A 25,424-nucleotide genomic window follows, 5' to 3' on the forward strand; every position below is an offset into this window, starting at 1 on the left:
TCTCCACAGGAATCTAGCGGATGTATTCAAACAAACATCTGTCTGCAGTTAAAAGACTTTACGGCACACGATCCTCCTGTAGTTTTTTTTATATTTACCTCAATATAAAACTGTGAGAATGAAAAAACTTCAGTTCACAGATGTCCTTTATGTAAACAACCTTTTGCAATTTAAACGTATATCCCATGTTATCGATGTAGCTAGTTTGGAAAATACTGATTTCTTTCGCCACAAACAGTTGAAAATTTCATGAAGCGGTTCCTTACAACTCCTCCTATTAGTCCGCTAAGCTTGCCAATTATTTGTCAACACGCCAACAAAATCAGGCCACTGCTCATTGTTTACCTTATTGGCCAATGATATGTGGTCAAGCTGTGTCCTGAGAGTTATACAGAAAGCACACCAATTTTTTAGCGGCGTATTAATTATGCTTATAGCATATTTTGCGCAGGCGTTTTACTACATTTTAAAAGATTTTTTATATCTTAATGAAGATTAATTAAAGTCGATCAATTTTCTTGAAATCTTCCTAAGAATTCCAAATAATAATACATGAGTAAACATACACAGTATGTTACTTAAAAGACCTATATAGTTGAAAAACCTATTTTTATAGCGAAACATATTATATAATGATCGATTTAGGCATATATATATATATATATATATATATATATACGTAACAACTTCGCCATTGAAGAATAAAGTAGCCAACTATCAAATCAAAAATCAACACTTGTACTTTTACAACCTTTCAAACACATTAATTATACGGATCGGCCACGCAAAACAAACATGTAAACATGCATACGTAGATTGATTATGTATTAACGCTCAGTTTTTGAGATATGTAGACGTTCTCACTTATTATTGATTTGTTGTATCAATGATTTCAGCCGGGAGACAGCGGGAGGGAAATTAACAAACTCCTAAACAGCTGATGTCGCGACGAAGATAATACTAAACAAACCGTTATACGAAATTAAACAGCTTATATGTGATTAGCATTATATCTGAACAAACACTAAATGTAATTTTGATAAATACTTTAAGAAAAACATCTTTAGTCTTCCGTTCAAAAAATCAAAAAAACACAACCACACGCTGGATTCAAGAATAATATTTTAACGTTATAAAATATTTTTAACCACATAGTTTAAATACATTGCTCTGTCGGTTACATTCTTTATGATAAGATACTGAACGGCATGCAAAATACATGAATGCCAGTATAAAAATTCGAATGATTTAGGTTCAATTTAAGACAGTTTAGATTTAAAACCTTTTCACGATCAGGTTCAGTAAAATTTTAGCGAAAATATTACAACTATAATATCCAGTATGTAATATTTAGTTTAACTAACTTTGATATACTTTGAAATATAACTAAGTATGGTATAATAATGCATTTTATCACTAAATTTATATATCTCAGTTATATATAACTTGTATTTTACTGATCATCACATACCATTTTAAAAAGAAGATCTCGTACGATTAGTATATCATTATGCAATTGCCCATACGAGCAAATATATATGTGCCTACCAATTTCATAAAATTAAAGCGTTATGTGGATTTTCACAGAATCATGAACACAGCAGGGAAACTAATGTTTCTTACTATGTTTCCTGTTTCGACGGTGTTTTTCGAGCAAGAAATGTTTTTTAGAAATGTCTTTTAAAGCCTTGCTATTATGTTTAATTTTTTTCTTAGCGACTTTCCCTCGTTTCTTGTGCAACGGTTCAAACGGTTCATCTAGAAGCTCCGTAGCTTCGATGATCGACCTTTTAAATTTCTTGCCTGCAAAATTTGTTTGATTTAATAAAAATTACATCATTGGAGTTTTATTTAGAAACTTTTAAGTGGAATTTAGTGGAATTTAATATATTGATCGAGTTTAGATATTATCAAGATGTTATCAACACAGATTTGATATTTTTGTCATAATATCATTTTGTCATAAGATCAGAGCAAGCCGAACCTAAAGAGGCATAAATTAGATCTCTCCAGTCAATATATAGCTCAGTGGCTCATGCGCAGTTTGTCACTTACCCAAAGGAGTATTGCAAGATGATGGAATAAGATAAATTCGTCCTCTCGCGGGCTGGCATCCACCACAGGATCCTCCACAAATAGCGGAGACTTTAGTGTGATCAGGGGATCTTGTGAAGTTTATCATCCTACTACCCTTTGGTGCGCCCCAAGATTTCCACATGACGTCATCACGTAACTCGAGTCCAGTGCCCGAGAGATCCATTTGGAAACCACCTCGTCGACATTCGCCCAATGAGAAACAGTCGCCACCGCGGCCAAACTTCACCGGGTTTCCTTCAGAAATGGCGAATCTGAAATCATCTTGTTTCACCAGACCGTTCTTCGGATTTATACGAATCTTGCTGAATCTGTAAAATATGGGAGTTACATCAATGCTAAAAGATTTTTAACATGTACTTGTATATTCGAGGATTTAAGTGAAAGAAATCGGGCTGGATTAATGTTACCGTTAGAAAAAAAGTAATTTGATCCTGAATAATTTCATTTAGGACTTACTTCGTGTTTCCCCAATACTTCGCAGTTAGGGAAGGACTTGGATCAGTGGAACCATCACAGTTTCGGAAATTTTTAAGTCTCTCCTTGTGGAACGAGGCATAGTTATTATCAGAGCCAGCAGGCAACGTGAGATACTCCTTCGGATCTTCTGTGTCCATACCATGACAGTAGAGTTTAACTGGAGCGCAATGCGGTGAAAACATGATAGGGAATTCACCGTCCTCAGCGCCACGAACACGACGCTTAATCTCACGACAGCTTGCTGTGAACGAGCAGTTTATAGTTGTTGAATACGAAATATTCGCAAATGATTTAAATTCTATCGATTGTCTTACCTGCTACTATATCGACGACCTTAGTGAAATCTTTTTCCTTCTTTTTCTCAGGTGTTGAAGGATTCTGTGCTGGAACAGCAGGCTTGCCTAATGACAACAGCGAGACAGGTTAGGTTTGTGTATTATTGTTTGTAGCAACAAAATAGAGTGAGGTACTAGATCCGCAGAGCTTTATTCCGGTTCTTACTTGGAGAAGATGTCAGCAACACATTTTGTAAGTCCGATGTTCCTGGACGAATCCCCTGCGATTTTGGAGCTGCCTGACCCAAAGATGGTTGATCGGATTCAGGCGTTTGCTTTGGTCCTTTAAAGAGAAAACATTCATTTAAGTTTACTCAAAATGTCACGACACAACATCCAGCCATCATCACTACATTACCATCACAAAATAACAAAAACCTACCTTCACACAAAGTGTCAATAAGCCTTCCAGCCAATCGTTTATCACTCAAAGATGGCAGATGAAGTACATCATTGTTTGATGATGCAAATGCGACCAAATCATTTCTTGAAACACTCGATCCCACACCTACGACATAAACTCGTACTCCATCCTTCTGTAGACCTTCTGAAGATCGCTTCACACTCGCGGTATCAGCTCCTGGACGATCAGCTCCAAGTTGAAGCACAACAAGAGTTGACGGCGTGTCAGAACGTCTGCCAGAATCAGGTCCAAATACCTACAAATTGAGAGCAATGTATAAATACTAAAATGGCAAGTAAACAATAAAAAACTTTTCCGTCAAGGGATCCAAGCAATTAAGGTACGTATTCTTCATTAGTCAAGGTCGAAGGTTCGGAGTTCATATATAAAGTTTTATACCTTGTATTTTGACATGTCTAGTAAACTGCCAATATTCCGTTTACCAACGGCTCTTCTTAGTCCGGCGACACTTTGAAGCAACGCTTGTTTGTCCTTGTTTCTTACGTTTAACTTCAGATCAACTGTGGGCATTGCACCGTAGGCTACAATTCCTGTATGTACACCATCGGGAGCTATTTGTAGTCCATCAATAACCTGACTAACAAAGTCTTTCTGCCGTTGCCATTGGAAACTGCTGACGTCTTCGGAGGAATCCAAAGCAAATGCGACGTCCAAGGGCTTGGAACACACTAAAAGATCACAAAATTTTGAAAAACGTCAGCAGTCAAAACAACTTGTATCTTCACATGAAAACAAAAACTTACCTGAAGGTTTTGCTGGGCTTTCTTGGGTTGGTTCACCCGTTAATGGAACCGGTTTAGCTGTAAAACAAAATGCAGATAATGAAGAAGTTGTTCTTTGCTCCAGATTGACAAAAACGTTTGCCCGGAAGCTACTTTTCCAACCGCATAATCTCTACCGGGATGTCCTTACTCCAACAACGAATTCGTTGACTATTGCGACACACCTAACCAAGGCTCAAGCCCTATACTAAATCCCAATAATATCTCGAAACATTTTCTTTAACCCAAAGCTAACACAGCTCTGCATCTACCTACCTTGGCACGCACTAGTAGCAACTAGGTAGACATCGTTTATCAGATCATTAAATGACATCAGAGGGAAGGCACGAGAATTACTGCTTGCAACTTTGCCTAAAACATCACGAGCACTGCGATCGTTCGAGCCAGCGCCTACAACCACAACTTCAATGCCAGACTTCTTTAAAGCTTGCGCGGCCTTTTCTGGATTCTCCGCCATTTTGTTCTTCATGGAGGTTAACAATACTAACACCTGAAATGATTGAGTAATTGTGAGTGAAATGCCATTTAGTAAATGAATATTATCAAGGATCACAGGCTTAGCAGTGTTATCAAGTTACTTTTTGGCTTAAATATTTTCCACAAAATAAACTGCCAACGTACCTTGGCAACATTATCTCGGGAGCCAGTAAAAAGCTTGCTTCGAGCAGTCTCCAGAACCTTTGTCAACTTTCCTTTGCCTTTGTTTTTTATCAGCGAGTTGACAGCCACGAACAAACTGTCCTTATCAAACTGGTTGGTCAGCGGTATATCTTGAGAAACATCGGCTCCATAGGTAGCAACACCAACATGAGTCTGATCCTTCAAGACACTAAAGGCGTTCAGGACATTGGTGACGAATGTCTTCTCTTGCATAAACTCCTTGTCGATGACATCATCCGAGCCATCCATTGCAAACACAAGGTCGATCCTCTTTTGGCAATCTATAGAAATAAACAAACACAGAATTATAAATGGTCCTTCTCGTCACAGTTAATATCAGACCCTTTTCTAATTTTCTCATAATCTCCGAAAGTACTATTCCCTTATCATTGTTCTCGAGAACTTTCATCCATCACCCTTTGTTTTAAAAATAAAGGCAACATAAACCATCATATTAGCAACCACTCCTTAAAACCTACCTGGACAATCTTGTACAAAGCATGCTTCCTTGTCTAGTGACGGTCCAGTGCAGTTATAGCCTGCGCAGTCACGAGACCTCGCACGAGTCCCCTCGCCACACGTCTTGGTGCACGCTGCCCAGTTGCTCCATGTTCCCCATTTATCTAAAACAAACAATCAGTAAGCGTTAAAATCATGATGGTGATACATTAAGGAACAACCATAAACTGAAGATTTCATGTGTGTCTGGTCAGGTAAAAAAGAAGTTCAAACTTACTTATCAATGATTCGATTTTTTTCTCAGGCAAAGAGAGCTTCTTGTTCGGTGCATTACTTGCTTGCGGTGGTGGTGGTGCTACCTTAGAGACGGCTTTCTTTGGAGCAGGGGCGGGTAATGGCGGTGGCTTCTTGTGTCCGGCTGTGAAATTAAAAAGTATTGATGAGTATGAATCTGAACGCTTTCTGGAGATAATAATAGTATTATTGTTGAAATATAAAGTAAACATAAATTATGTGTATCTCACCTTCGCAAATATCTTTAACTACAGCGGTAACGTATGATTGCAGATCATCATAGTTTGGAACTTTAAGTGAATTCTCCTTTCTTCCACCCATTGATCTTAATTGTCCCTCATCAGCATCAGATCCTATTCCAACGGCGACAACAGACACCCCATTCTGAGTCAGCGGTCTTACAGCTGAGATTAGATTCTCCGTACCCTGGGTCGGGTTACCTCCGGTTATAACCACAAACGCTTTACTTTTGTCCGGCCTAAAGCCTCTTGATTCAGGAGAAAAGAACTCAGCATTCGCCATTCGCAATACTTTATCGACCCTGCGTTGTTTTCCTTGCAATTGCTGCATGTTCTTCACCAGTTCTGTGATGTCGTTTCTCTTTTCGGAAAATCGAGTCTCGAGATAAGGAACTGAAGAGAAGGTTACGATGCCAACGTGCGTGTCCGACTCAGAGATTCGGAAAGCGTCGAGAATGCCCGTCATGAATGATTTGATCTTCTTCCAGCCCTTCTTAGGTACAGCATCTGATGAGTCGACAGCCAGAACCAGGTCAAGATTGTGATTACACGCTGAAAGTAACACAGATGAAGAAATCAGTTTCAAGTGTGAACGAAAACAATGAAAATTACAGAAAGACTTACCTATACAGTCTTGCAGTTTACATGGCAATGCCTGAGTTGGACGCTGGCCATTACATTTTGCGCTGTCACACAAGCGAACACGAGTACTCTTGCCCGTTCCACAGGATTTCGAGCAAGCGCTCCACACACCCCAATCCTTCCATAAACCTAAAGATTGCAAATGCAAACAGTCGCTACCTTTTAGGAGAATTAACAATAAGGAATGCCAAATCGCATGGAAGTGGAAAACATGAAACGTTTAAGGGTGGTAGGATCACTAGAACTGGCCTACGCAAATCGCCTGAAGGTGGTACCCAATTAGTAGACGTTTACTAAAGCACTCACCAGCTCCTGGGGCTAATTTCTCATTCAGATTTACAACAGGTTGGATTGCTGGTTTAACTTCGGGTTTCTGTGCATTTCCTTGCGGAGCAACTTTTGGCGGAGCATTTGACGTGACCACGGTCTGTGGTCTTACAACTGTCGGTGTCTTGGTCTGTGAAACCTGGGGTTTTGCTGGTGGCGAGACTGCAGGTTTTTTATCACCACTCTTGAGAAGCAATTGTGAGATGCCGTGGACACGCGAGGTTGCACCAAACCGATTGATGGAGGAACCAGTGGCCAGTGTTGCTACAACAAAATATATAAGGTAACATATGATACAGGTCAAGAATCATAGCACAGGTAGAGTAGTAAACATTGTGGAAAAACAATATATATAAATATCCATATTAAATACTACCATAGTTATTCACAGTGAAGGAGTGGTTTATTGCGAAATGTTCAAGTATATATCACTTACCTCCACACAATTTGGCAGAAATAGCATCCAGCTTCGAGGCAAGATTACCAAAGTTATCCGATGCAAAGTAGTGTAGGGTACTGGATCCTATCGGTGCAATGGTTTTCGTCTCCAGGTCCCCAGTGACTAACGGTATGATTGTAGTGCCAACATTCTTCAATGGCATGGCAGCGTCTTTAAGGTTCTGATCTGAAGAATCACCCGAGGCAAGGAAAACAAGAACCTTTGGTATATAAGCGCGAACACCATTAGCAGGTGCAAACATGTCAGATTGAGCTGCTTTTAGCGCTGAATCAATACGAGTATTATTAAAGCCGTCGACTGTCTGGACTGAAGAAAGAGCGCGTAAAATATCCTCCTTGTCATAAAAGGTGTCTAATTTCAATTCCACTCTAGGATAGTCGAAGTAGCCAAGAAGACCGACGTGGGTACCCTGTGGTGAGATGCTGAGGCCATCGATAACTCCTCGGACAAACTTCTTCGCCTCGTCGAGTTCGGTCTTCGGAACACTCTCGGAAATTGGGATGGCGAAGACAACGTCAAGGACCGACTTGCACTCTGAAGAGAAGAACAATCATGAGCTGGAAAATCAATTAAATGATCGAATGGTAACGTCATTTCGACACTCACGAGGACACTTCTGAAGCATGCATCCAGACTCCTCCCTGCTCTTTCCAACACATTCGTCTCCATTCATACAAGATCTTAATCTATGGCGGACACCAGCGTCACAAAGACGAGAGCAAGACGACCAATCACTCCATGGACCCCATTTCACTGTGAAAGATCGAAGGATAGATTAGCAAAGGTACGCCAAAAATACTGGAGGAAAGTTTTAGTTTGGGAAATATTCCATACGCATTGTTATGAAATTAATTTACCTGGAGGAGGCGTTGGTTTCGCTGTGAAAAGGAAAGGAGGTGTGTGAGATAAGGTATATAGGACATTTGAAAGAACGTATGACTGACTACCCGAACAAATGTTCTCTAAACATTCAACTTACCCAAGCATGTTGCATTTGCTACGTTTGATACAGATGCAATGGCGTCGTCCAGTGTATTCACTAAGATTGCATGATCAGGACTGGTGGCAATCCTTTGTAATTCGTACTGATTCACCCTGTTTCCAACTCCTACACTCATCAAAGTAATTCCTCTTTCTTTCAGCGGTATGGAACTATCGTTGTAACTATTCATCGGCCCTTCCTCGGCTAAGATGATTGCAACATTTGGCACCTTGTAGAACAATTAAATGGAATTAGAACGATAGAATACAATTTAGAATACTACAAAATACTATTTAGAATACTACTTTTTTGTAATGAACCTAGCAGGTATGTTTTATATATTATCACAACTCTAAAATGCTGGAAATCTTTTATGTAAAATGAATGTACTAACACTCACCTTTGCTCTCATACCAGCACTAGGAACAAACAGTTTATCATTTGCCATCATTAAAGCTTCTTCCAGATTTGGTGTACCATGGGTGGGTGTTACCGTATTGAGGAAATCTGAAAACTCGTCTCGATCATTCTTTTCATCAAACTTCAATTCGAGTGTCGGGCGCGCAGAGTACGTGATCAAGCCCACGCGCGTCGCATCATCATTCAAAAGGAACGCATTCGCAACCCCGCGCGCGAACGATTTCAATCGGTTCCACGTTGACTCATCTGTGGCCGCAGAACTATCCATTATGAATGCAATGTCAGCAGATTTGGAACACTCTGAATAAAGAATGTAGTTGAAAGAAGGTTCTTTTACTAGGAAAGCAGCAAAATACACGATAATTGAAAGGCAGTTTCTACCTGGACAATCTTGGAGCATGCATTGCTCTGTCTCATGTCTTGGTCCATCACACAACCGTCCTCCTTGACAGGTCCTAGTCCTCGAATGAGTTCCTCCCGAACCACATGTTCTTGAGCACTCGCTCCAGTCCGACCAATCACCCCAAATTCCTGAAAAGAGGAAGATCAGTTCAGGGTTAGTTCAGAATTTTTCTTTGAAAAATAGAACCTACAATTTATATATCTGTGTTTTTCATTGGAGATGAGAAAGCATATGCTCAAGTCAATTAACCTAATTTCTATCTGCGGCATCCTCTCACCTGGACATTCCTTCTCCACACAATTCTGGAAGACAACAGAGGTACCAGTGCACGGTTCTCCGCCATACTCTGCTTTAGGGCTGTTGCATTCTCGCTTCCTTGTCTGTTGACCATTTCCACAAGACGAGGAGCATTTGGACCACGCCGACCAAACAGCCCAACCACCACGAACTAAGAGATGCAAGCAAAATAACTCGTTGAGATCTTCAAAATGATTCAATTTTAACACTTGATGCACACGAAGATTGATCCATACCTGGACATTTGTGGAAGTTACAGGGGACACTTTCAGTCGCCTTTCCAGGACATTTCTTTCCGCCATATTGCGGCGCGGGACTATCACATTGCCGAGATCTCGAGATATCGCCAGTTCCACATTTGGCTGAGCATTCAGTCCACTCGCCCCAGTTATTCCAACCCCCATCAACTTCAGAAGGAGAAATGAAAGCGATGATTGGTGAAGTAAATTTACAGGCAGTCAGAAGGAAAAAATGTCTCAAAAGTTTATAGTGAAATTCTGGGTGGAAGAAACCTGAAAATGTACAAACCTGGACAATCATTTAGGAAGCAAGCCTCAACTTCTTCATCGCCTCCCATGTTATAACATGGTTGACCGCCAAATGATGGAGCGGGGTTTGTGCAACTTCGTGTTCGGTATCTTGAGCCAGGCCCACACGAGGTAGAGCATCGACTCCACGCAGTCCAGTCACTATAGTTACCATTAACTGGTTTAACTGAGAGGGAAAGAAGCATTGAAACATTAATGGTTGAAACAATTTAATTTAAAATGATTATAGAACAGTAACTCAGTGTATTCTTAACATGTTTTTGCTATTACCTTGATCAATGGTATAAACAAAGTTCGTATTCTGTTTTCCAACGCATTCCAGATTTGGTTGCTTGCATTGATTCAAGGATTCGTCGACACAGCCAACCCAAGGTTGTGGGTCGGGTGGTCTGGTAAAGTCTTGTCTCAAACCTTCGTCTCTGTACGTTTTCCAACTTTGAGGACCGGAATAACATTCACCGTAATGCTGCACTCCGAAATGTGTGTACTGCTTATAGCGAGCCTCTTGGGCACATCTTTAAAACATAAAATATTGGAAACTTAATCAATACGTTCCAGTTGCTATCCAAGAATATCTCTATAATGGTGAAAACTTTTGGGAAAAATAAATAGGATTTTCCACACGGACCACAATGCATCCAATGAGCAAAACATTAGCCTTTTACCTGCAAATTAAATCCGACATGAAGCTCTTCCATTTCTTCCAGGATATTTTATCCCTTTCACTGAACAGAAGTTCTGGCAACGGCCGAGGTGTGCGTTGGGTATCGATGAAGCATCCAACATCCTTGTACGGAACATCACCTGAAAGATGATGATCATTTTGAGACAATGAGAAATATATTTCAAGAGCGCTTACAAAAATAAAATTACCTCAGGATAAATATCAGGATGACAAACAAGCTGCGTTACAAATTATAGAGAGATATAAATGAAGAGAAATTCTACGACAATATACTTACAACAATCAAAGTCTTTGCAAGGTTTCTTCTCTTCAGACTTGCCAGGGCAAGGTTTTCCACCAAACTCAGCCACGGGATAAGAACAACTCCTGGAACGAGTGGTAAGACCCAGTCCACAGGTACGCGAACAAGACGACCAACTTGTCCAACCCGACCATCCACCGTCAACTAAAAAACGAATGTAAGAAGTTTATAATTCCATCTTTTGAACACTCATTCACCTAAATTCAACTGGCTTGACTGTATCTATTCGCCTACCTTTGCAGGGATCAGTATTGCATGCAACAGTCTCAAGTTCAGACCCCTGACCAGTGCAATTCATACCACCAAATTGAGGCTCTGGATTGGAACAGGATCGAGCGCGTGTCTTGTGCCCAGATCCACATGGTCTATCACAACCGCTCCACATGCTCCAGTCTGAATACATACCATCGACTAAAACAAATCATTGATTACATTTAACAATAATGAAGTGTTGTACAGTTGTGTGAACAAACACACAATACTCACTTGGACAATGACCCAATTTGCAATCACTATATTCTTCAGCATCACCCTCGCAGCCCCGCCCGCCATGTGCGGGTGGAGGATCAATGCAGGCACGGGTACGATGTCTGGTTGCCACGCCACAATCACTCTGACAATCCGACCATTCTGACCAGGCTCCCCAGTTGCCGTCAATGGCACAGTCTGGCATACTGCATACAGTTGACTCGTGACCTTTGCCAACACACGAAGCTCCACCGTAATTTGGATATGGATTGTTACATCTACGGTCACGTGTCCTCACACCAGGCCCACACTCGGCGGAACATCTGCTCCAACCGTTCCAGGCTCCCCAGTTGCCATGGACTAGATAAAGGAAAAAATAAGAAATTTTCTTGTCATCGACAAAGTTTTATATTGAAAATTATCTTCGTTTTAAGCGAAAGAAAATTTTTTCACAAATTAGTCAAATAAGCTCCTAAATTTTAAAGATTTGGCTACCTGGACATGGGTTGGCATTGCAATGAATCTTTTCTTCTCCTGGTCCCAGTCTCTCGCACGACTGCCCACCGTACCGTGGAAGAGGGTTGATACATTTTCTAACTCTCGATTTTGATCCTCTTCCGCACGACCGAGAACACACCGACCAGTTAGACCAATCTGCAAAGCCCCCGTTTATAGCTGGAAAAAAAGCAATGTATTTAGATGATCTAATGTTACATTATCAGTTTTAACTCCCTGTGTGAACTACAAGATACAATTATGAAAACATTGCGATACTCACGACATGGTTTTGCCTCACAAGGTGAGCTTTCGACTAAATCTCCTTCACACATCTTCCCGCCGTTCACAGGAGCTGGATTATTGCAGTATCGAGTTCGCAACTGAACACCAAAACCACAGCTCACAGAACATGGTTCCCATGCCTGCCAGTCTGACCATCTGCCATCACCTAGAAACAGAAAATAAAATATTCTCCATCGCCTGTACAACTGAGAATAAATAAAACCGGAATGTATATAATAAAAAGAAAGAAACCAAGCTTAATAAAATTGTTGACGAATCCATACTTGGGCAGTCTCTCTTGAAACATTCAGCAATCTCAGTATCTGGTCCATTACACAGATCTCCGCCATTGGAAGGAGCTGGACTGTTACATCCTCGGATACGTGTTCTCCTTCCAGTACCACAAGAGGCAGAACAATCGCTCCATATTGCCCAACCACTCCACGCACCATTAACTAAAACGCAAATTTAATTGATTCTAATGAACAACACTTTCTACTCAGCTGGAAGAAAACTTTGTTGAAGAGGCTAGCAAATCAGGAACAACCAAGATCTCTTTTTTTTGAGAGAAATCTCGGCAGCATCAACAGAAGTTTCAGAAATAAACCAAAGTGTATTCTACATACCTGCACAAGGTTTTAGGAAGCACTCCTCCATTTCTTCATCTTGTCCAATATCTTCGCAGTCCTTTCCATCGTAAAGTGGCGGAGGGTTCGTACAACTACGACGACGTGACGTCAGACCACGATCACAACTCTTGGAGCATGGCGACCATAGAGACCAGGAAGTGTAGTTGCCGTTCACAGGAGCGACTGTAAATTTAAATACACAATCAGCTGCTTGTCTGATTCAGATAAACGACACTACCTAAGCAATATCATGCAAAAGTGTAGAACACGTACTGTTTTTTAAGCCATAAACGTAGTTTGTTTGATCTTGTCCAACACAGCTAAGCGAAGGTCGTTTACATTGCTTCATACCCCTGCCCATACACCCGACCCACGGCCTGGGACCTTGATGTGTGTACGCAACTCGAGCTCCTTGACTTGCGTACGACCTATCAACGTTCACTCCCGAGCGACACTCGCCAAGATTTTGAATACCAAAGTGAGTGTAACCTTTCTCGTTTGTTATTTGAGCACAACTAGAAAAAAAATAAAGTTAATATTTAAGGGAAAACTCTCAAAAAATGAAGCAACGTTAGACAACTTACCGGCATATCAAATTTGACATATAATCATCCCAGTCTTTAATTCCGCGTTTCATTGAAACACCGCTGAACAGAGGACTGCGTTGGTCTGTGTCAGTTAACAGCATCTCGGGCATTGTAGATGGGTTTCCTGTATCGACGAAACAGCCGAGATCCACATACGGGATATCACCTAAGATCAAATTGTAAGGCATTAGTTCATAAACCCTTAGTTCATAAAGCCTTAGTTCATAAAGCCTTAGTTCATGAAGCATTAGCTCATAAATCCTTAGTTCATAAACCTTTAGTTCATAAACCCTTATCTATCCTTGACTTACAGCAATCACGCATTCGGCAATATTTCTCTTGAGTGGCGGTTCCAGCACACGTAGTTCCCCCGGCAGCAGGTTTAGGGTCGTCACATACCCGGCTGCGGACCTGCGCCCCATCACCACATGTTTTGCTACACATTGACCACTGAGACCACTGACCCCAAGAACCGTCCACTATAGAAAAAAGGGATAAATTATACAATCTCTCCCATGCTATCCTCAAATGTAAGGAAGAATTCCTTACCTTTACATGGTTTCTTGAAGCAAACTTTGGATTCTGAGTCTGGCCCATACTCAGCGCAATCCTGGCCTCCACCAGTGGCAACAGGATTTGAACATGACCGCCATCGGGTCTTAAACCCATCGCCACATTTAGCATCACAGTCAGTCCATTTACCCCAGTTTGTGTAGTTGCCATTTACTAGATAAAACACAACAAGATCATGGACTTCGAGTTGACACGAAGGCTCATTTGAGACTTTTCTGCCTGTTTTACAATGAGAGAAATATCGCTACGAACCTGGACAATCTCGCAAAGTACAGTCTTTCTGTTGGGTCAACAGTCCCACGCAGGGCCTTCCTCCACCGACAGGTTCTGGAGCATCACATTGACGTGATCTTTCCATCTTACCACGACCACAAGTAGCTGAACAATATGACCACGCTGACCAATCGCCCCAACCTCCAGCGTCTACAGAAGAAACACAGACGATGAGAAGTTAGATGATGATCGATTGACCCCGGAAAATATTGTATAATACTTACCAGGACAAGGACCAAGATCACAGCTCGCCATTTCTGCTGTGTCACCAAGTTTTTGTTCTGCACATGTTTTACCCCCGAAGTCAGGTTTAGGAGCAGTGCAGAATCTCTTACGTCTCTTACGTCCTTCGCCACAGGTCTTAGAACACTCGCCCCAAGCTCCCCATTCAGTAAACTTGCCATCGACTAATGAAGAAATAACATCAGGTTCGGTTAATGCGTTAGTCTGCTCACGTGCAGCAAGACAACAGCAATAAATGGTTACCTGGACAATCAACAATCATACAAGCTTGTAGTTCATTGGAATCACCAAATGCTGTACAATCTTTTCCACCACGTGATGGCTCAGGTGCGTTGCACTCACGTTCACGTGATTGATATCCCCAACCACATGACTTGGAGCATTCACTCCACTCTGACCAGGGAGAGAAACCACCATTGACTGGAAGAGAATAAAAAGCTATCAGTGTCATGGAACATCCATTTTACACATTGCTTTTGGGCTGTTCGCGTCAGTCAACGGCTGACTATTTGAGAAACATGCACGGAATAAAATGAATGAAACAACTGTTTTGGCCAAAGTCTTACCTGGACAATCAGCCACAAAGCAGTCCATGGCTTGTTCATAAGCACCATAACGACTACAATCCAGTCCCCCGAATGCAGGGCTCGGATTATTACATGTCCGAGTTCGTTTCTTCTGTCCCAGTCCACACGTAGATGAACACGCGCTCCATGGTGACCATGAACTGTACTTGCCGTTTACTACAGAAGAAACAAAACAATTTCAAAAACAGACGTCCTGTATGAAACTTTCATAATACTTTCTCCTAAGCTGTGACTGTTGCCCTGATCAATACGAGACGTAATAATATAATTCTTCAATATTCTACCTGCACAAGGATTCTTGAGGCAACTGGTGCTTTCATAAGATTCTCCAAGGCCAGCTTCCTGACAAGGCCGACCACCGAAAGCTGGTGTCGGGTTATTGCACTCTCGTGATCGGGATTTGTATCCATGCTCGCAATCTCCTATACAATTCGTCCATTCACTCCATTTACTATAACCACCATCCACTAAATAGAGCATAGTCATACTTGAGAAAGAAAGTTTTTTGCTATATTCGCTTCGTTTTGTGCAGCATTAATTGTATCTTTTAGACAAAGAATGTGAATCCAACGAACCTGGGCAAACGTTCAAATTGCAGAGCTGTGTCTCCTGTTCTTCGTTACTGCAAGATTCGACCCCAGATTTAGGAGGGGTACATTGTCGTTTACGTGTCTGGAAACCACCCCCGCAAGATTGCGTGCATTCTGACCAGCTGGTCCACCCACCGCAGGAACATCGTTCTGCAAGCAGGGAGAATAACATTGAGATCAAACGCCACGAATATAGTGAGATATAACAATAAACATGCATACCAGGGCAGGACTCGCGAATACAGTTCTTCTGTTCAATTTGAGGTCCCAATGAAGTACAATCTTGGCCAGCAAAACTTGGTGTTGGATTATTACAGGATCTTGATCTCACCATCACACCATTACCACATGGTTTTGAACAGTTTGCCCATTCCGACCAGGCACTGAAGTTTCCACTGACTGAAAATGACACAAATGGATGAATACACAGACTTTGCTTGTATTAATTATAGGTCATGCTCCTAAACCTATCAAGTTAATACTAGCTTTACTTAATCGACTTCAACTAAGGAGATTTGATCTCAAATTTAATTGAGGACAATTTTTATCAAGTCAACATCATCTGAAAAACCTCAACAAAGGTGGCTTTATTTGTACTGGAGCATACTATCAGTCTAAGTGTTATCCCTTTTGCTGTCTTCCTCCTTTACTAAGATACATCATAGTAAAACGTACTGGGGCAAGGATCGGTTGCACATTCTTGAACGTCTTGAGTCGAGCCAAACTGGTTACAATCCCGGCCGCCGTGTTCCGGGGAGGGACTGGTGCAAGTCCGCTTTCGCGTCTGGTAACCAGTACCACAAGTTCGAGAGCAAGGTCCAAACTCGGACCACATCGAATAACCACCATCAACTATTTAACAATATTGAAATCACTGGTGATTTAAAAGCGCTCAGTTAGGACCGTGATGAATGCCAACATGTAACCTACTATTCAGCCAACAAACCAACCTGGGCAATAGCTATCACTACATGACTTGATTTCAAATGCAGCGCCAATTCTCTCACATCCTTTCCCGCCATGCATCGGAATAGGATCGGAGCAGTTTCGGAAACGACTCATGGCACCTCCGCCGCACGTCGCAGTGCACACTGACCAAGCGGACCACGGCCCGAAATTCCCATCAACTACAAAGAATGAAAAGGATCATTTAGTAAAACTTGATTTCTGGGACGGTGAATGCGCTGGGAACGTGAAGAAAGAAAGTTTGAGATGGGGTGAGTAAACTTGGGTAAACACGGGCAAGAAACATGATTTAAATCTTCAATCTACCTGGACAAGATCGTTCAAAGCATCGCTCTGCCTGCTGAGACAACCCCAGTCCATCATCATTACAATATGACTCCCCAAACTCATTTGAGCCAAGACATCTGCGCTTGCGCTGTCGTATACCGTAACCACAGGTCTTTGAACAACTTTCCCAAGCAGACCACTCACCGAGCTTCGCCGTCACTGAGATAAAATATCATGGATGAGGAAAATTGAAGAACCACAGAACAAGCCGGTATGTGCAATTACTACCATCGCATAAACAGAAAGACCAGCATTACCACTGGTAAGAGACTAAAGCTCGGCATTCATTTCTCTAATATAGTCTATTTACATAGTTTGTTTACTCACCAGGGCAAGGTCCTTGGTAACAAGTCTCACTCTCAATATCATCCCCAATCTCTGCACAGCTCTTACCGCCCGTCATCGGCTCAGGGTTTGTACAACTTCGCGTGCGAGATCGGGAACCGTCGCCGCACGACGCCGAACACGCTGACCAGCCTGACCACTCACTGTAATTGCCATTTACTAAAAGATAAATAACTTGAGTTTAAAATGAGAACTTGTTGTCCATGAACGTTTGCAAAGAGTTACCACGTACTTGGGCATTCCTTGAGGAAGCAAGGTACACTTTGTGCGCCAACACCAAGCCTTGTACAATCTTTTCCGGCTCCCGCTTGACGTGGGTTATCACAGGCTCGATATCGCGACATTGCTCCAGTTCCGCACGTCATTGAACACTCAGTCCACGCGCTCCATTGGCTGTAGCCACCGTCACGTGATACTATAGAGAGAAACCAGAGTTTAAGCCTAATAAATGGCAAAAAACTGTTTTATAGTTTAAGAAGATGAGTACAAAATTAGAAACGAGATAATTAATACAAACTTTGACAATCTTTGACGTTGCACTTTTGCTTCTCTTTACTGGGACCTAGTCCTTGAGCGGTGCAGGTTTTCCCGCCGAATTTCGGTGAAGGATTTTCGCATTTTCTGGTTCGTGTCGACTGGCCATCACCACAAGACTTAGAGCAAGCTGACCATGCTGACCAATCCGTAAAATGGCCGTTAACTAAAAACAAATACATTGCATTGAAATTTGCGACGTTCTCTTGACGTTAAATTGGGGAAAATGTCCTGCAATGAAGGTTTGAAATGACATACTTGGACAATGATATGCATTGCATAGTTGACTCTGATGAGCATTTCCTTCGCACGGTTTTTCAATACATTTCCTGGTGCGAGTCTGAATACCACCCCCACATGGTAAGGTGCATTTGTTCCAATTCGTCCAGTTAGTCCATCTTCCTGAGGCTAAAATTAAATGAAAATTTGAGCCTTTCACCTGGTAGATGAAATCATTTAATGTGTTTGGTTCGTTAACCAGTCAGTTATTTACCTTTGCAATTGTTTAGGTAGCACACTTTCTGTTGGAAAGATTCTCCAATGACCGAACAATCCTTACCATCTGCGGAAGGTACTGGTTGTGTGCACGTTCTATGCCGGGAAGTAATACCAGGGCCACAACTCCGGGAACACGTGGACCACTCAGTCCACTGTGTGTATCCTCCATTGACTAAAGAAGAGATCATCGTAGCAGTGGCATGAGTAAATTATATTTCACCTTGCTTCTGAAGAGTAAATCGTTTTGACATTACCGGTTTTACTTCCCTAATGTTTGAGCAAATCTTACCAGAACATGGCTCCATGTTACATGCTTTTGTCTGTGATACTGATCCGCGTAAGCTGCAATCTTGACCGTTACCACCAGGCAGGGGACTGGTACAAGTACGTTTCCTAAAGCTGACGCCACCGCCGCATTCCTTGTTACACTCGGTCCATTCAGACCACTGAGTGAACAAATCTGCACCTGTGCGAGAATATTTCTCCCGATTAGTATCATAGAAGATTTTTTCCGGGAAAACGCTCAATCAAATGTATTTAGAAAAGAGTTCAAACCTTCGCATTGGAAGCTATTGCATGTTTTTGATTCGACAGACGCTCCCTGTTTTCCTTCGCTGCAATCATTTCCGCCATATCTTGGTGATGGATTATCGCAAAGACGTGATCTAGTCGTGACTCCCCCGCCACAGCTTGTGCTACACTCAACCCAGGGACTCCAGCTGCTAAAACCACCATGTACTAGAAAAATGAGGGAAAAACGTTTCAGAATTATTTGGTTAAAGCCCATCCATAGTTTTAGCCATGTATTTCCTTGACGATAGATATCAAACGCATTATGATAATCCCCGTGATGCAAGTGCCATTGACAATGAATAGATTACTGAAACTACATTTTCTATCAAAAGAAATATACTCACCAGGGCATGGGATATTATTGCATTCACGTGACTCAAGTGCCGGTCCAATATGGCGGCAATCCAAACCACCGAAGGCAGGAGGAGGACGATCGCATTTCCTGAATCTTTCCTGCACCCCACCGCCGCATGGCGTAAGACACTTGCTCCATGATGACCATTCCGCATAACCACCATCCAACGCTTCTAAAAAGGCATCATTTTTGGTTTGGTTATGCATATGGAATCTACAAATACCTTCAGAGAAACAATGAAAAATTCTAGGAAAACAATTCTCACCAGGTTCTTCGTCGTTTTCCTCTTCGGATTCCTGATTTCCATATTTTCTCAAAATCTCTTCTTCTTCAGCCTCGATTTCTTCCTGTGATTTGCTCGCGTTTGCAAACGGCATGGAAACAACATGAGAATCTTCTTGATAAGCATTTTGTGTGTCCTGTCCTATTTTGAAGAAGGCTTTTTCGTGCTTCTTGTTCTTGCCGTGTGTTTTGGAATAATAATGCTTCTTGCGATGTTTGTGCGGATGCTTTTTAGGCTTCTTGGTGACGTAATGTACGATCTTCGTTGTGATTGGCTTCGGTTCTGTGAAGATAAAAAAAGTTAGAACATAGAAAAGTACAGACTAGTCGATAATAGTGCTTTACAGAAAGATGTTCATGTAACAGCCTAAACTAGAACATTATCAAGTTGATTTGTTTTGTCGTTCCTAATAATAACGTTATTGTTGTTAATTTTGTTTGTTCGTCAGAAATGTCGCTATCATTTCGTTGTTTTTTCATTCTATTATCTCTCCTTTCTTTGTTTGCTTGTGTTGTTCTGTAGTTGATCATTTCATATCGTTATCGTTTAGTTTTATCGTTGTCGTTGTTATTTGGCGACAGAAGAACCTTTCAATGTTTATAGTCGTTGAGTTTGTAGAGATGGAGCAGGTGGGATACTCCCGGTACCATTTCTCATAACGTCTTCGTTCCTAGTGTTGGGTTACTTCTTTTTAGTAACTTTTACAGATGTTTGTTTCCGTCCCTAACTGTTCGTCATGTTCATCGTCATTTCGCTGCTGTAAACAACATCTTGAAAGATCCTCACATACCGATGCAATCCCCCCACTTTCCGTCAAGATCAAAATTTTCGCTCAAAGAACACCAAGGTTGGTTATGATTCTCCGCTGTACAAGTTTCATATTGAACTCCTTTGTAAATGAACGGCAACACGCAACACGAAGATTTCTTGGTTTTTGCATTGATTGCTTTTACGCAATTCTCATCTGAGGCGAAATTCACAATATATCATAAAATATAGTACGATATTTGTCATAATACAGACGTTAATTTGAAACAAAGAGACGGTTAGGAATTGTTATAGCTTTCTGCATAAACCGTTCTGCATTGGTCAACTTCAGACACTGTGCTACTGTGTTCATTTCAACGAGATTATACAATTGAATAGGGTATTGTTCAGGCAGTACTGTCGACACCTGTACAAATCTCTAGTACAATAACACGAAACAGTAAACACTTCGTTAAACAAACCTCCATTTGTGCACTCCGGACAACAGCTCCACCTTTTCTTCGTTTGTTTACTGCACGTCAGCTTTGGACATTGAATGACTGTGCAGCGAACATTACCATTTTGACATGCGCATTCAGGAGTACAGGGCCCTGGTGACCACTTGCTACCGTGCTCGTGTGGGATACCATCATAATAACACACTGAAAGGTAAAAATGCTGATATTTTAAACATTTCCCGATTCAAACCTAGTCAGTGAGAATCTCGTGTACTAAGACCCAATGTCATTTCAAAAAATATTACTAAATCAGGTTTTTCTACCTTCAGATTCGCCCGTATTGCCTAAAGTGTATTCCTCCGTCTTTGTTTGTGGTAATTTCTTAGTTTTAGCTAATAAGGAAAAAAGATAGATACTGAATTTAGCTTTTGTGATTCCATATCTTCCAAGTATGAAAGTAAAGATCTCTTGTCAAGTATCGAATAAATTTCAGAGGCGGCTTACCTCCACAAAGAGCACATTTTCTTCGACAGTTTTGCTTCATCCAGCCGTTATTACAAGATGAAACTGGATATTCAATGCACTCCACGTGATCTTTGCAATCTGAAAATAATATAACTCCTTAACGCTTTCTTTACAAGAACATCATCAGGCCTTGCTATATTATTCATAATGAACAAAAGTCCATCCTTACCTTCACCAGCAACCATTGTGGACGGCAAAGTGATCCGAATATCCTCAAGAGAACCCTTGTGCTTTGCCTCTTTTGGTTCAACTATGCTGGCGCCATTTTGATCAGGTTCAGAAGAGCTTTTTTCAGAGGCACCTGTTGAAGGTAGCATATGGTATTCAGTGAAAGATCATGTCGTAAAATTAAGAAAATGAAAAATCTACCTCCACATATTCCACATCTCTTCGGGCAATTCAATTGCATCCAATCTTTAGTACAATCTGTTTCATTCGTCGTTGAACATTTCTCTTCATCTTTGCACCAATCGCCTTAATATGAAAACATGAAGCGACAGTTAAAAAGACAAAACCGTATGAAGCATACATCCTGAGGTCTGTTGAAAAATTGAGATGAAAAATGTCTCTTAATCAACATTGTAGAATCATGACCTCTTCATGAGTCATGACAACTTACTTTCCTTGTCTTTCGACTTCTTAGCATTTGGCAAGGTAATATTGATATCTTCTTCATTAAGAAGAGGTTTTTCACCCTGTTTGGCCTTATCTTTGTTATCGTTATCTTGTTGGGATTCTGGGAGATCTTCAATCTGCATCGTGTAGCTATAACGCAACTTGTTATCAGTGGTTGTCTGGGAGTCTGGTTTTGGCGTAGTATCCGAATTTTGAGTCTGGTCATTTGACGATGTGAAATATGGGGAGTCATTTGTATCGGAACTTTTGCCTGAAGATGCTGCTGTTGTCGTCTGTGGATTATCTGTTGGCTTATTCTCAGACGTTCGTCTATCAGATTGAGTATTATACAGAGATGTGTCAGTTGAAGCTGGATTCTCTGGAGACGTTTGGGAATACGATGCATATTTGGACTCCTTGATGTTTGTTGCTTCTCCTTGCATCGAGGTTTCAGCTGTGTTCACTTGACTTGCAGGTGTTGTAGTAGCCGGGCTTTCACTCTGACTTGAGCTGGCTGTAGTTTGTTGAGAGCTGTCAGTTTTCGTCTTCGTTTGATCAGCTTGTGCTGCAACAGTCTGTGTCGAGGTTGTTGTGGCCGATGGGTTTTCAGTAGTTTGCTTTGAGCTGTCAGCAGAATACGCGTTCGCTGGTATAGCGTCCGTCTGGGTAGTGGTTGAGCTGCCACTTTTCGTCTTCGTTTGATCAGCTTGTGCTGCACCAATTTGTGTCGAGGTTGTTGTGGCCGATGGGTTTTCAGTAGTTTGCTTTGAGCTGTCAGCAGAATACGCGTTCGCTGGTGCAGCGTCCGTCTGGGTAGTGGTTGTAGTCGTTGAGCTGCCGCTAGGGCTGGCGGTTGTTTGTTTAGAGTCTCCCTGTGAGTATGCCGACTGGTCGTTTTGAGCTGTGTTTTGAGAAGCAGGGTTATTAGTGGAGCTCGATGGATTTGCTGGAACGTTGGCTGGAGTTGTGCTTGTTGATTCGGCACTTGGCTCTTTGGCGGCTTGGAGTTCATCGGAAAATGTCGAGCTGTCTGGATTTGTTGCCTGGGTTTGAGTTGAAGTTGTGCTTGCTGCAGAGGGTTGTTGAGAAGCCGTGCTATCTTTGTTTAATGTCGGATTCGTAGATGGTGTTGACGTTTGTTCAGGTTTAGCCGTTGTCTGTCTCTGGTCAGCGTAGGGTTGACTTGGATTTGGGTTGTTGGCACTGTCCTGCTGGTTTGCACTACTACTTGCTTGAGTTTCGTAAGCATTGGATTGGCTCGACTGAGCACTCGACTGGGTTTTCTCTGCATCTAATTGGCTAGAAGGAGTAGTGGTTTGTTTTGGTCCAGCATTTGACTGGCTTGAAACGGCATCTGACTGATCAGCCGTGGACGTCGTCTGAGCGGCGGTGGAAGCACTTTGAACAGGTGAAGAACTTTTTGCGGTGGAAGCACTTTGAGTAGTGGAAGCACTCTGAGCGGTTGGCTCGACATTGCTTTGCTTTGTTTGGCTTGCACCTCCATCAGCTTGAGCAGCATATTCACTTGTAGTTTTTTGCTGAGTATCGGTTGTTTGGCTCGCGGAACCAGCATTTTTTGAAGTACTCTCATCGGCATTTTCTTTAAAAAAGAAAAGCTAAATTAAGAATCCCTATCGGCTTTTTACAGATTTTTCATAAGCAGTAGTACATCAGCCATACTTACTCATACAAAGATTACATTTTCGTGCGCAGTTGATCATCACCCAAGGATCAGTTTTGCAATCAGATTTATGAAAGTTGGCGCACTGAATATCATCCTGACACCAAGCTAGCTATTATTTTACAAAAAGAAAGTCCAGGTAGTTAACAATTCTTAGTGACTCATGGATAATAACCAGCTTCAACCGATTCCCACCAGTGTTTGAGATCAGTGTCAGTCCCTGACTGATATGACCCACCTGGCTGACTCTCGTCAGTCCCAGCAGCAGCTGGACTGTTATTCTGATCATATTGTCCAGAAACTGAACTATCTTGTGGCGTCGATGCAAGGTAGTTTTCGTAAGAATTCGTTTGACGTTTCACTTTATGCCTGTGTTTATGACCTTTAACAAAAAGAAAGTTATCTTAAAACGAGGAATAGTAGTATGGTACAGTGAAGATCTACTAAATTATCTAAATTTCAATGCACTCTCATTTAACTTGGACTAAATGTAAAAGGTAGGAGATTAAAGGAAAAAGAAAATGGCTACCTAAACCTTTTGGTTCTATTCGTTTGTTCTCCTAAACCTACTACCTCCATTGCAGATTTCGTTATTACCTATTTTCTTATGATGCAATTTTGCTGTAGTAAACAATGCCAAGCATAGGACGAGAAGAAGACAACCAGTTTTCTTCATCTTAGTTGCTGGTTGCTGTCGTCCCTGCTTTTTCTTTCACTTTGCTTCACTTCAATACCTTAAAAGAAATTAACATTTGTATGACAAAACGTTTTAGAAATATCAATTTCTTGAGAAGCACAAAGAGGCCAGACGTTTTCAGGTTGTGTGTTGACTCAGATTCCCGCTGTTAGCTGTCAATGTAAGCATCTAAAATTATTTCTTAACAGTATGATCACAATGATTTCGATTGATTGGAATGAAATTTGTATTATTCTTCGTAAAATACTTTTGTATTTCTTGTCTAAAGTTGTTTGCCTTTAGAAAAAGTGTAAAACCATTTAACAACGGCATGATAATCTCGGATAATCTTTTCTGTTTAAAATGACACATGATTCAAAAATTTCACACCCCAAACATGTGCAGTTAAAGACGGTCTAGTGCGGCAATTATATTTCTTTGAGTTACTCAGCTGATACATAATTTCACGGACGAGTAACTTAGGACACGTTACGAGTGAGTGCAAAAACTGCGAAAATACACTTATTACAAATACATTTCAAACTGAAGTAAATCTAAATAAATAGATTGCTCTTAAGACGATTAAACTTCAAATCACTTAACATTTTCATTGACAAAATTAGCGATGATCACAAGAGTATGTTGGAAAAACATATACTAAACATAAACTCTTAAATCCTCTCAATAAAATTGATCTAAAATTATTTAGCATAACGGACATTTAGCATAAAAGCAGTCTAAGGGTTTCCTGTAGTAACGCTGTTTGTAACTCTGTAAGAATTTGCATATATTTTATCATAATGGCCGGTTGTGCTTGGATGTAAATGTAGCCCCATAAAAATTAAGATACAATCGACTCTTGATGCTTACAGACAATCATATGAAGCAACTACATAAGATAATTTTCCAGAAATCAACGTATTTGTAACTAAGATAATTTTAAGGGTGAGAAAGATACTGGGTCGGTAGTTTTGAAACTTTGCGCTAAATTGATTCTTTATTTTCGACAAGAATAAACATGCATTGTACACATAATGCAATGTCTGAAGACATTCTCATTTACGATACGCAATGCTTCGGACAAACCTATTGAAAACGGTTGAATGCTAAAAGCAGAAATACATTTTACAATATGGATATAACGGTCAACGTTTCAATGGACATGATGGATATTTTGCAACAGTGACGCGAGAAATGTATCTAAAACAATAACATTGAAAAATCTTACCTTTGCAACTTTATCTTGAAGTTATACTTCGGTTCATACCAAAACCTTATG

General features: G+C 41.2%; 1 protein-coding gene across 2 annotated transcripts; it reads right to left on the bottom strand.

The window, feature by feature from the left end:
• Positions 1–1,269: 1,269 nt before the first annotated feature.
• On the bottom strand, positions 1,270–25,424 carry LOC114518504. Of its 2 annotated transcripts, XM_028538517.1 has the most exons (67): positions 25,374–25,424; positions 24,067–24,203; positions 23,708–23,851; positions 23,473–23,577; positions 21,793–23,388; positions 21,543–21,647; positions 21,343–21,474; positions 21,153–21,251; positions 20,972–21,040; positions 20,673–20,852; positions 20,234–20,407; positions 19,426–19,725; positions 19,150–19,332; positions 18,788–18,970; positions 18,522–18,698; positions 18,228–18,404; positions 17,993–18,142; positions 17,718–17,900; positions 17,433–17,615; positions 17,183–17,359; positions 16,835–17,014; positions 16,513–16,689; positions 16,238–16,414; positions 15,785–15,961; positions 15,548–15,712; positions 15,257–15,439; positions 14,952–15,128; positions 14,629–14,805; positions 14,367–14,549; positions 14,122–14,292; positions 13,846–14,022; positions 13,608–13,775; positions 13,294–13,462; positions 12,983–13,224; positions 12,707–12,892; positions 12,365–12,535; positions 12,079–12,246; positions 11,796–11,975; positions 11,319–11,660; positions 11,067–11,243; positions 10,809–10,976; positions 10,512–10,650; positions 10,117–10,361; positions 9,827–10,012; positions 9,535–9,705; positions 9,279–9,449; positions 8,980–9,129; positions 8,579–8,898; positions 8,176–8,407; positions 8,054–8,074; positions 7,803–7,949; positions 7,173–7,730; positions 6,716–7,000; positions 6,392–6,538; positions 5,759–6,319; positions 5,512–5,652; positions 5,255–5,398; positions 4,737–5,056; positions 4,371–4,605; positions 4,077–4,133; positions 3,712–4,001; positions 3,292–3,568; positions 3,076–3,192; positions 2,889–2,975; positions 2,554–2,815; positions 2,056–2,405; positions 1,270–1,803 (listed from the first exon to the last, which is right to left on the bottom strand). In XM_028538517.1, exons 2-67 carry the CDS (start codon positions 24,143–24,145, stop codon positions 1,610–1,612), a joined length of 14,118 nt encoding a protein of 4,705 aa, XP_028394318.1. In that variant the 5' UTR covers positions 24,146–24,203; positions 25,374–25,424; the 3' UTR covers positions 1,270–1,609. The 2 variants fall into 2 exon arrangements, with proteins under 2 accessions (XP_028394318.1, XP_028394319.1); XM_028538518.1 differs by lacking the exon at positions 20,234–20,407.

Source organism: Dendronephthya gigantea, unplaced genomic scaffold, assembly GCF_004324835.1.
Source record: "Dendronephthya gigantea isolate DGI-Jeju-01 unplaced genomic scaffold, DenGig_1.0 000010F, whole genome shotgun sequence".
NCBI classification, from domain to species: domain Eukaryota; kingdom Metazoa; phylum Cnidaria; class Anthozoa; order Malacalcyonacea; family Nephtheidae; genus Dendronephthya; species Dendronephthya gigantea.